We start from the raw sequence: 12,407 nt of genomic DNA, 5'->3' as shown, positions 1-12,407 counted from the left end.
TCCTGACAACAAATTTTAGGGAACTAGGAAGGAGATTAAAAAAGCAGGGCCTCAAAAGCAGTTATCTCAGGATTACTCCTACTCCCATGTGCAAGTGAGCATGGGAATACAAGAATTGACCGATTGAACAGGTGGTTGGAGAACTGGTGTGGGAGGGACGACATCAGATTTCTGACGCACTGGGACTCGTGCAGGGGCAGGTGGGACCCGTACAAGATGGACGGGTTGCTTCTTAGCAGGACTGGGACTAATATCCTCACAGGGAGATTACTCGTGCTGTTGGGGAGGGTTTAAACTAGATTGGTAAGGGGATGGAAACCTGAGAGGGAGTTCCAATTGGAGGGAAGCAAAACTGGTAACTTGTCAGGGGTATGGCAACCAGGGAAAATATCAGACAGAACACCAAGGTGCACAGAATACTGGGGGAGATAGATAGCACTTGAGTGGGAATAGCAAGTTCTCAGGTGGGATCAGAGTCAGGGAGAAAGTAATAAAGTCTAAATCAGGGTTAATGTGTATGTATGTGAATGCACACAGTGTGGCTAATAAGATTGGTGAGGTCCACGTGCAGATTGCCATGTGCAAATATGATCTTGTGGCGAGAACAGAGACATGACTCAAAGAAGGGCAGGACTGGGTGTTAAATATTCCTGGATACAAGGTGTTCAGGAAAGGGAAAGGGGTGGCGGAGTATTGATTAATGAGAACATTGCTGTGTTGGAGAAAAAGGATGTCCCATTGGTGTCCAGAACAGAATCAATTTGGCTGGAACGAAGGAACAAAAAAGGTGCATTTACATTGCTCAGTGTTGTCTATAGGCCACCAGCTAGTGGGAAGAACGTGGAGGAAAAATAATGCAAGGAAATTACAGAGAGGTGCAAAAATTATAGGGTAGTTATAATGGGGGACTTTAATTATTCAAACATATAGTGGGATAGTAGTAGTGTAAAGGGCAGTGAGGGACAAGTGTTCCTCGAGTTGTTCAGGAAAATTTTACACAGCAGTATGTTGCTCGTCTAATGAGAAAGGAGGCATTCCTAGACCTGGTTCTTGAGAATGAGGTGGTCCAAGTGGATCAAGTATCAGTAGGGGAGATTGATCATTGTATCAACAGAGAACAGCACAGGAACAGGCCATTCAGCCCTCCAAGCCTGCGCCGATCTTGATGCCTGCCTAAACTAAAACCTTCTGCACTTCCGGGGCCCATATCCCTCTATTCCCGAAAATAAAAGCAAAATACTGTGGATGCTGGAAATCTGAAATAAAAACAAGAAATGCTGGAACAGCTCAGCAGGTCTGGCAGCATCTGTGAAAAGAGAAGCAGAGTTAACGTTTCGGGTCAGTGACCCTAAGGTTCCGAAGAAGGGTCACTGACCCGAAATGTTCACTCTGCTTCTCCTTTCACAGGTGCTGCCAGACCTGCTGAGTGGTTGCAGCATTTCTTGTTTTTATTCCCTCTATTCCCTTCCTATTCATATATTTGTCAAGATTAAAGAAGGCAACAGACAATCTCATAATTACTCATTTCCAGCCACCCTGACATCCACTCCCTGAGATTGTATTTTTATTCTTTCATGGGATGTGGGCATCGCTGGCAAGGCCAGCCTTTGCTGCCCATCCCTAATTGCCCCTAACAACTGAGTGGCTTGCTAGGCCATTTCAGAGGGCAGTTAAGAGCCAACCACATTGCTGTGGGTCTGGAGTCACATGTATTCCAGACCTGGTAAGGACATTAGTGAACCAGATGGGTTTTTACGACAATCGATGATAGTTTCGCGGCACTATTTCTGCGACTAGATATCTTAATTCCAGATTTTTTCTATTAATTAATTGAACTTATTAATTAATTGAATTCAAATGCCACCAGCTGCCGTGGTGGAATTTGAACCTGTCTCCCCAGGGCATTGGCCTGGGCCACTGGATTACTTGTTCAGTGACATTATCACCATGCCATTGTTTTGCCCCAGAAGGCATAAGATTTAGGCTGACTATTGAAAAGGACAAAGAACAATCCAGAGAAACAGTAATTAACTGGGGGAAAGACAACTTCAATGGCGTAAGAATGGAGCTGGCTGAATAAGTGAGATTCAAAAGTTGCCAGGAAACCTGATAGCTGAACAATGCGTTACCTTCAAAAAAAATACAGTTCGGGCACAGTTAACATATGTTACCTCGAAGTGGAAACGTAAGGCAAATAAATCCAGAGCTCCCTGGATTATAAAAGAGGTAGAGATTACGATCAAGAAAAAGTGTGCTGTTTTCCTTGAAGAGAAGGCTGAGAGGTGATTTGGTCGAGGTATTCAAAATCATGAGAGGTCTGGACAGAGAATCATACCTTACAGACAATGTCCCAGACACTGCCATCACCATCCCAAGGTGTCCCACCAGCAGGACAGACCCAGCAGAGGTGACGGCACAGTGTTATACAGTCAGGAGGGAGTTGCCCAAGACGTCCTCAACATGGGCTCCGGACCCCATGATGTCTCATGGCATCAGGTCAAAGAGAGTAGATGGAGAGAAACTGTTCCCACTGGTGAAAGGATCGAGGACGAGAGGGAACAGATTGAAAGATATTGGGAAGAGAAACAAAAATAACATGAGGAAAAACTTTTCCACCCAGCGAGTGGTTAATGTGTGGAATGCACTGTCTGAGAGTGTGGTGGAGGCAGGTTTAATTGAAACATTTCAAAGGGAATGAGACAGTTTTATGAAAAGGAACTAATGGAGCTGCGGGCTGACAGGTCCCGGATGCTGATGGATTCATCCTCGGGCTTTCAAAGAGAAGCAAATGAGGGAGGAACTGCGCAGAATCTGTCCTCCTGTCCCGCCCCCTTTTCCAATTGGTCCGGAGCTGTTGTTAATCACCCAGACATTGTGAGGTCAGAGATTAAGTCCCGGGTGCGCAGGCGCATTGCGGACCAGTGTTTGAAGCCAGAGGGTGAAGGCGGCGGAGAGACGGTTCTGCAGCCGGTAAGTGGCGGCTGGTGGGCGGGGAGGCTTAAGAAACACCCGGTGTAGGCCTCAACACCCCCAATAACAAACTCCCGTTCCTGTGTTTGCACCGAGCGGGCGGCAGCTGCGGGAAACTGAGCTCAGTTACAAAGGGGCCTGGGGGAGGGAGGAACCATTTGGGACACAGCACAGGGCAGGAGGTCCCCCCTCCCCCACTCCCTGGTTCCACAAAGACTCCCCTTGGACTGGGCCACACCTGGGCAGGGCTGGCTCAAGGTGCAGGAAGCTGATAGGCTGAGCTGTGGACTGGGAGGAGTGGGGGGTTTGACTGACAGGCCTGGGGAGGGGGATATCAGGGCAGGTGCACACACTGCTCCCCCTTTTCCTCCTGGGATCTTTTACTGGAGTTGTGTTGCTGAGTGTTTCTAAACTCTGTCTCCCTATCCCGGTAATGTCGGTGGATTGTAGGTTGCTGTGAGTGTTGGACTATATTGTCTCTCCTCATTCTTCCTCCTCCCACTCCGAGTTCCAGGCTGCAGGCACCAGCTGTTTGATGTGCCTGAAACATTAAATATGTTTCTCTCTTCACAGAGACCTGCTGAGTATTTCCAGCATTTTCTCCTTTTCTCTCAGATTTCCAGCATCTGCAGGACTTTGCTTTTGTTTTATTGCACGAGTTGCTCACAGAATCAAAGGCAGTGAAGGTGCTCGAGCTGGACGGAAGCAGTCGTGTCAGATCCTCAGTGGGTGAGAAATCGCCGAGTGCAGGGGAGGAATGAAGCTGGTGGATGTGCAGGGAGGCTTCAGAAATATCCGGTGTTGGCCTCCACACCCCCAGTAAGTAGCTCCCAGTCCCGCGTTCCAAGGAGAACAATCCCAGCTTCTCCTTGTAGCTAAATTCCCTCATCCCTGGAACCATTCTGGTAAATCTCCTCGACACCCTCTCAAGGACCTTCCCATCCTTCCTAAAGTGTGGTGATCAGAACTGGATGAACCAGAGTTTTATAAAAGTTCCCCTTAACTTCCCTGCTTTTGCACTCAATACCTCTATTTATCAAGCCCAAAATCCCATATTATTTGCTAACTGTTCTCAATATGTCCTGCCACCTTCAATGATCTATACATATAAACCCCCAGGTCCCTCTGTCCCTGCACGCTCTTTAGATCTGTGCCATTAAGCATTTATTGCCTCTCTCTATCCCTTCTGACAACCTGGAAATTTTCAGGATGTTAGAACTGATAGTATAGATCAGGAGTGTCCAGCCTTTATGCATTAGGGGCAACATTCTAAATGTTGTCCTACATAGGGGGCTGGAGGTGAACAACTTTCGGAAAGGTAAACGTATTAGAAATTTATTTTACTGTTCATCAAAATAACAATAATGTGCATTTTTGTGAATAAGCTTTAAATGAGGAAACTAATGTATTAACTTACTTTCCCAACTCTATGTTGAACACTGATTTAGTGAGTTACCTGGCATGGTTTTTGCTTGCAGTAGCAGACATTGTCTGCCTGCACACTTGATGTAGCGATGCAGAGAATTCCAGATAGATTCCATTTGTGAGGAGAGATCTTGATCTCGCACTCTCCCTGTCTCCTGCTCTCTCTATTTTATTTAGAGATACAGCACTGAAACGGGCCCTTTGGCCCACCGAGTCTGTGCCAAGCAACAACCACCCATTGACACTAACCCTACAGTAACCCCATATTCCCTACCACCTACCTACACCAGCGGCAATTTACAATGGCCAACTTACCTATCAACCTGCAAGTCTTTGGCTGTGGGCGGAAACCGGAGCACCCAGCGAAAACCCACGCGGTCACAGGGAGAACTTGCAAACTCTGCAAAGGCAGTACCCAGAATCGAAGCCAGGACCCTGGAGCTGTGAGGCTGCAGTTCTAACCACTGCGTCTCTCTCTCGCTCTCTCTCTCTCTCTCCCCCCCGCGCGCTCTCCCCCGTTCTCTCTCTTTCCCCCCACCGCTCTCTCTCTCTTCCCCATATCCCCGCGCTTTCTCTCTCTCCCGCTCTCTCTCTCTCTCTCCCTCTCCCGCTCTCTCTCTCTCTCCCTCTCCCGCTCTCTCTCCCTCTCCCGCTCTCTCTCCCTCTCCCGCTCTCTCTCTCTCCCTCTCCCGCTCTCTCTCTCTCTCCCTCTCCCGCTCTCTCTCTCTCTCCCTCTCCCGCTCTCTCTCTCTCCCTCTCCCGCTCTCTCTCTCTCCCTCTCCCGCTCTCTCTCTCTCTCTCTCCCTCTCCCGCTCTCTCTCTCTCTCCCTCTCCCGCTCTCTCTCTCTCCCTCTCCCGCTCTCTCTCTCTCCCTCTCCCGCTCTCTCTCTCTCTCTCTCCCTCTCCCGCTCTCTCTCTCTCCCTCTCCCGCTCTCTCTCCCTCTCCCGCGCTCTCTCCCTCTCCCGCGCTCTCTCCCTCTCCCGCGCTCTCTCCCTCTCCCGCGCTCTCTCCCTCTCCCGCGCTCTCTCCCTCTCCCGCGCTCTCTCCCTCTCCCGCGCTCTCTCCCTCTCCCGCGCTCTCTCCCTCTCCCGCGCTCTCTCCCTCTCCCGCGCTCTCTCCCTCTCCCGCGCTCTCTCCCTCTCCCGCGCTCTCTCCCTCTCCCGCGCTCTCTCCCTCTCCCGCGCTCTCTCCCTCTCCCGCGCTCTCTCCCTCTCCCGCGCTCTCTCCCTCTCCCGCGCTCTCTCCCTCTCCCGCGCTCTCTCCCTCTCCCGCGCTCTCTCCCTCTCCCGCGCTCTCTCCCTCTCCCGCGCTCTCTCCCTCTCCCGCGCTCTCTCCCTCTCCCGCGCTCTCTCCCTCTCCCGCGCTCTCTCCCTCTCCCGCGCTCTCTCCCTCTCCCGCGCTCTCTCCCTCTCCCGCGCTCTCTCCCTCTCCCGCGCTCTCTCCCTCTCCCGCGCTCTCTCCCTCTCCCGCTCTCTCTCCCTCTCCCGCTCCCTCTCCCGCTCTCTCTCCCTCTCCCGCTCTCTCTCCCTCTCCCGCTCTCTCTCCCTCTCCCGCTCTCTCTCCCTCTCCCGCTCTCTCTCCCGCTCTCTCTCCCTCTCCCTCTCCCGCTCTCTCTCCCTCTCCCTCTCCCGCTCTCTCTCCCTCTCCCTCTCCCGCTCTCTCTCCCTCTCCCTCTCCCGCTCTCTCTCCCTCTCCCTCTCCCGCTCTCTCTCCCTCACCCGCTCCCTCTCCCGCTCTCTCTCCCTCTCCCGCTCTCTCTCCCTCTCCCGCTCTCTCTCCCTCTCTCTCTCCCTCTCCCTCTCCCTCTCCCGCTCCCTCTCCCTCTCCCGCTCCCTCTCCCTCTCCTGCTCTCTCTCCCTCTCCCGCTCTCTCTCTCTCTCCCTCTCCCGCTCTCTCTTCCACTCCCTCTCCCGCTCTCTCTTCCACTCCCTCTCCCGCTCTCTCTCCCTCTCCCTCTCCCGCTCTCTCTCCCTCTCCCGCTCTCTCTCCCTCTCCCGCTCTCTCTCCCTCTCCCGCTCTCTCTCCCTCTCCCGCTCTCTCTCCCTCTCCCGCTCTCTCTCCCTCTCCCGCTCTCTCTCCCTCTCCCGCTCTCTCTCCCTCTCCCGCTCTCTCTCCCTCTCCCGCTCTCTCTCCCTCTCCCGCTCTCTCTCCCTCTCCCGCTCTCTCTCCCTCTCCCGCTCTCTCTCCCTCTCCCGCTCTCTCTCCCGCTCCCTCTCCCTCCCCCGCTCCCTCTCCCTCTCCCTTCCCCGCTCCCTCTCCCTCTCCCTTCCCCGCTCCCTCTCCCTCTCCCTCCCCCGCTCCCTCCCCCTCTCCCTCCCCCTCTCCCTCCCCCGCTCCCTCCCCCTCTCCCTCCCCCTCTCCCTCTCCCTCCCCCTCCCCCTCTCCCTCTCCCTCCCCCTCCCCCTCTCCCTCTCCCTCTCCCTCCCCCGCTCCCTCTCCCTCCCCCGCTCCCTCTCCCTCCCCCGCTCCCTCTCCCTCCCCCGCTCCCTCTCCCTCCCCCGCCCCCTCTCCCTCTCCCTCCCCCGCCCTCTCTCCCTCTCCCTCCCCCGCCCTCTCTCCCTCTCCCTCCCTCCCCCGCTCTCTCTCTCTCGCTCCATGTCTGCCGGCCTCTGTCTCTCTGCTCCGCTCCCAGGGCCCGGTCACCCTGGCACCCTGCTCCCAGGGCCCGGTCACCCCGGCAGCCTGCTCCCAGGGCCTGGTTACCACTGCACCTTGCTGCTGGGCCTGCACCTCCTTAGATGGTGATGAAGAGCCTGAGGCCCAGGCTGAGTACATACGCAGGCAGAGCCAGTGCTTGGCCTGGGTCCTGAGCTCACGTCCAGGAAGGCTGCACTGGATATGGAGTTTGGGCGGGAAGCGCCAGCAGAGAAGCAGCTCAGCCCGCGCACCGCCATCTCACTAAAGGAGCCCAAATATCAGGTACGGAAGCTTGTCTGTCATCTTGGTAAAGGAGGACGTGTGCAGTGATGTGTCTCCGCCATGTTGGTAAAGGAGCTGTAACCATTGTCAGGTGCGATGGATACCATTGACAGGCTGGATTCTGGCCCATGGGCTGGATGTTCTGGAGTGTCGAACTAGGAGGCGTAGAGTAAAAGTTAGAGCCAGACCTTTCAGGAGTGAAGTTAGGAAACATTTCTACACACAAACGGTGGTAGAAATTTGAAACTCTCTTCCACAAACAGCAGTTGATGCGAGATCAATGTTAATGTTAAATCTGAGATTGATAGATCTTTGTTAACCAAAGGTATTAATGGAAATGGGACAAAGTCGGGTATATAGAGTTAGATCACAGATCAACCATGATCTCATTTCCTGGTGGAACAGGCTCGAGGGGCTAAATGGCCAACTCCTAGAATCATAGAAATTTACAGCACAGAAGGAGGCCATTCAACCCTTTGTGCTTGTGCTGGCCCTTTGAAAGAGCAGTTGTGCTTAGTCCCACACACCCACTTGGTGTTTGTAAGCCTGTAAGTTCCTCATTCTCAAATACCTGTCAACTCCCTTTTAAAATGACTGATAGAATCAGGTTCAACCACCTTTTTCAGGTGGAGCGTTCCAGATCCTGACAACTGTCTGTTGTTACAGAAACTGCTGAACTCAATGTTGAGTCCGGAAGGTTGTCAAGTCCTGTTCCTCGAGCTCCCATTGAGCTTCATTGGAACAGGGCAGGAGGCCGAGGACAGAGAGGTCAGAATGGGAGTGGGACGGAGAATTAAAATGGGAAGTGACTGGAAACCCAGGAACATGCTTTCAGACTCAATGGAGATGTTTCTCAAAGAGATCACCCTATCTGTGTTTGCTCTTCCCAATGTAGAACAGATCTCATTGTGAGCAGTGAATATAATATACAAAATTGCCAAAAGTACAAGTAAATCACTGTTTGGTTTCATCCCACAAAACCCTGAGAATAGCCCAAAGGGAGCTACTTTATTTGAAGAGTAAAAGTTACAAAGTAAAGCAAACCAATTGCTGGAATATTAAACTCCACCCCAGCTATAAAGAATATTAACACAGCAGATATAAACCCCACTGTCAGAATGAATATGGTTCAGTCCTGGATGTGATTAACAGCAGCAATAATTACAGAATGCAACAGCTACAGTCACTTGTGAACTCACTGGTGTCTCAGCATTTTGGATATCGATTAAATTCCTTCCCACAGATGGAGCAGGTGAACGGCCTCTCGTTATATTAAGATAATATAATACTATCTTTAATATCATCTAATAAGATATTCTTTCTTACAGTTCAGTGGGATGTAAACAGTGACCCCAGCACCTTCAGGAGAGATGGTGCGAAAGCCCCTGTGTGCAGAGTGAGCATCAAATCAATGTGTGTAAATCCTCTCCTAATACCCTGTAAAAGGAGGTAATAAAAGTCATCACTGTCAGTACAGGATAGAAATTCAGAACAGACAATTCGAGATCCTATGGAACATTTTATTCCTCTTGTTTCCCCAAAGCTGTCAATCGCAGTCCCACACACTCTCCCTCCTCCCTGTGCTGAAATCCAAACCCATGACACCATCTGCACCATTTCTTTCCTCCTCTGCCAGTTTTCTCCCTCCCTCTACTGTGGCTGGGTTCAGTTCTCCAGCCCCTGTGTGCAGAGTGAGAATAAAATTAATGAGTCAATGATTTTCTGTCCTGGTCACTGGGACCTTGAAGCCCCGCCCACTCTCTGTTCTGGTCCCACAAAATACCAGATTCATTCAGCTCAATTTCACAACTTGTCTTTGTGTTTTTGTGGGTTCTCTCTCACTCCCTTTTTCCTGTTGTAACTTCATGTTACAGGATATTAGAAAGGGAGGATTTGCGGAAGGAAACTCAAACATCACCTCAAGATGTGACAGTCACTCGATTCATCAGGATCTGAATATCATCGGCCTTTGATCATGGAAGCAAAACGTGTGGAGAAACCGTACACGTGTTCTGTGTGTGGACGAGGCTTCAGCCGATCAGCTGGCCTGTCGGTACACAAGTGTAGTCAGACTGGGGAGAAGCTGTGGAAATGTGGGGACCGTGAGAAAGAATTAAATTACACGTCTGAGCTGGAAACTCATCGACACAGTCAAACTGAGAAGAGGCCGTTCATCTGCACTGAGTGTGGGAAGGGATTCACTCATTCATCCTCCCTACTCGCACACCAACGAGTTCATACTGGGGAGAGGCCATTTACCTGCACTGAGTGTGGGAAGGGATTCATTCATTCATCTTCCCTACTCACACACAAGCGAGTTCACACTGGGGAGACGCCATTTACCTGCACTGAGTGTGGTAAGGGATTCATTCGTTCATCTGCCCTACTAAAACACCAGCGAGTTCACACTGGGGAGAGGCCGTTCACCTGCACTGAGTGTGGGAAGAGATTCTCTCTGTCATGGAACCTGCTCGCACATCAACGAATTCACACTGGGGAGAGGCCATTCACCTGCTCTGATTGTGGGGAGGGTTTTACTCATTCATCCACCCTGCTGATGCACCAGCGAGTTCACACTGGGGAGAGGCCGTTCACCTGCACTGAGTGTGGGAAGGGATTTACTCAGTCATCCACCCTGCTGATGCACCAGCGAGTTCACACTGGGGAGAGGCCGTTCACCTGCACAGAATGTGGGAAGGGATTCACTCAGTTATCAATCCTGCTGACACACCAGCGAATTCACACTGGGGAGAGGCCGTTCACCTGTACTGAGTGTGGGAAGGGATTCATTCATTCATCCGCCCTACTCACACACGAGCGAGTTCACACTGGGGAGAGGCCATTTACCTGCACTGAATGTGGTAAGGGATTCATTCATTCATCCGCCCTACTGATGCACCAGCGAGTTCACACTGGGGAGAGGCCATTCACCTGCTCTGAGTGTGGGAAGAGATTCTCTCTGTCATGGAACCTGCTGGCACATCAACGAATTCACACTGGGGAGAGGCCATTCACCTGCTCTGATTGTGGGGAGGGTTTTACTCATTCATCCACCCTGCTGGTACACCAGCGAGTTCACACTGGGGAGAGGCCATTCACCTGCTCTGAGTGTGGGAAAGGATTCACTACTTCATCCAAGCTGGTGAAACACCAGCGAGTTCACACTGGTGAGAGGCCATTCACCTGCTCTGAGTGTGGGAAGGGATTTGCTAATTCATCCGCTCGGCTGAGGCACCAGCGAGTTCACACTGGGGAGAGGCCATTCACCTGCTCCGTGTGTCGGAAGAGATTTACTCAGTCATCCCACCTGGTGACACACCAGCGAGTTCACAGATAATTACAGGGGTTGGATTCTGCTGTTGCTGCTGTTCATCATATCCAGACTGAACCATGTTCATTCTGACAGTTGGGGTTTATTTCTGATGTCAGTTGCTCCTCTTGGACTGAGCGTCTGCCCCACAGCATCTCTCATTCATGTGTGAATAGACCATCATGTCTTCAAACCTCATTTTCAATTTAAATCCACTCAGTCAATGTACTGAACAAAAGATGAACAATAAACAGATCACAGGCCAATCCTGTAACTCTATATTGACAGGAGAAAGTCTGTTCTTCAGCTCAAAAATGAGGCTGTTTAAGCTCTGTGTTTCTGAGCACTCGTAGACTGGAGCTGTTGGATAGACAGGCTGTTCACAACTGTTAACATGTCAGATAGTGAAGGAATTGCTCTTCAAGTAAACTCACCAATTTATAAGCTCAGACTCCGGTCCCTGCTGTAATTAATACTCAGCATCCATTAGTGTTGATTTACAGTCGATCACTGAGTCGTCTGGTTAATCTTTGTTACTTGTTTTGTGAAATACTCTCCCTATTAGTGCTGAACTGCTGGATAACTCTGATTACATTTAAATGTGTTTATCCATGTTTATAAAGTGTCTGTGTGTCCAGATTTAACTAAGTTGTGATTTGTAACCAATAAATGATGTTTCGGGTATGACTTGTCATCTGGTATCTTGGTGATTTGTCAAGAAAGATTTAATTCACTCACTCAGCAGCTCGAGAGGAACCAGACTGAGGTTTAATGAACATAAGAAATAGGAGCTGGAGGAGGCCATTCGGCCCTTCGAACCTGCTCTGCCATTCACCAAGATCATGGCTGATCTTCTCAACTCCACCTTCCCAGACTATCCCCATATCCCTTAATTCCCTCAGTACCCAAAAATCTATCAATCTCTGTCTTAAATATACTCAATGACTGAGCATCCACTGCTCCCTGGGGAAGACAATTCCAAAGATTCACAACCCTTTCAGTGAAGAAATTTCTCCTCATTTCAGTCCTAAATGTCTGATCCCTTATCCTGAGACTGTGACCCGGTGTTCTAGATTGCCCAGATAGGGGAAACATTTTCTCAGCATCGACCCGGTCAAGTCCCTTAACAATTTATGTCTCAGTCAGATCACATCTTATTCTTCTAAACCTCAGGGAATATCGACCTAGTTTACTCAACCTCTCCTCATAGGAGGAGATGGAGCAGAGTGGGGGTGCTGTACAATAGTGGTTATGTTATTCAACTAGTAATCCAGAGGCCTGGACTAATGATGCCAAGACATGAATTCAAATCCCACCACTGCAATTAAAAAGCGAGGATCAATATTGGTGACCATGAAACTACGCATTGTCCTAAAAACCCACCTGGTTCACTAATTTCCTTCAGGGAAGGAAATTTGCCGTCCTTACCCGATCTGTCCTCCAGATGCACAGAAATGTGGTTGACTCTTAACTACCCTATGAAATGGCCCAGCAAGACACTCAGTTATATTCAAGGAGGTAGCTCACCACCACTTTCTCAGGGGCAATTAGGGATGGGCAATAAATGCTGGCCATTTCAGTAACACTCACAGTCCATGAATAAATAGAACAATCGCCTTATCCCAGGAACCAGACGAGTGAACCTTCATTGCATTCCCTCAATGGTGGTATGTCCTTCCTTAGGTAAGGAGACCAAAACTGCACACACTGCTCCAGGTGGGGCCTCACCAATGTCCTGTATAATTGTAGTAAGACTTCTTTACCCTTATACCCCAATCCCTT

The 12,407-nt window shown here is 50.7% G+C and overlaps 1 protein-coding gene across 1 annotated transcript; it reads left to right on the top strand.

Moving 5' to 3' along the window:
• The first annotated feature begins 2,919 nt into the window (after positions 1-2,919).
• On the top strand, positions 2,920-11,282 carry LOC137349352 (zinc finger protein 229-like). The gene is made up of 2 exons (XM_068014872.1): positions 2,920-2,970; positions 9,190-11,282. The coding sequence occupies exon 2, from the start codon at positions 9,291-9,293 to the stop codon at positions 10,650-10,652; it is 1,362 nt and encodes a 453-aa protein (XP_067870973.1). The 5' UTR covers positions 2,920-2,970; positions 9,190-9,290; the 3' UTR covers positions 10,653-11,282.
• The last annotated feature ends 1,125 nt before the right edge of the window (positions 11,283-12,407 follow it).

Source organism: Heterodontus francisci, chromosome 34 (assembly GCF_036365525.1).
Source record: "Heterodontus francisci isolate sHetFra1 chromosome 34, sHetFra1.hap1, whole genome shotgun sequence".
In the NCBI taxonomy this organism is placed as follows: domain Eukaryota; kingdom Metazoa; phylum Chordata; class Chondrichthyes; order Heterodontiformes; family Heterodontidae; genus Heterodontus; species Heterodontus francisci.
This window is presented reverse-complemented; position numbering and strand designations above follow the sequence as displayed.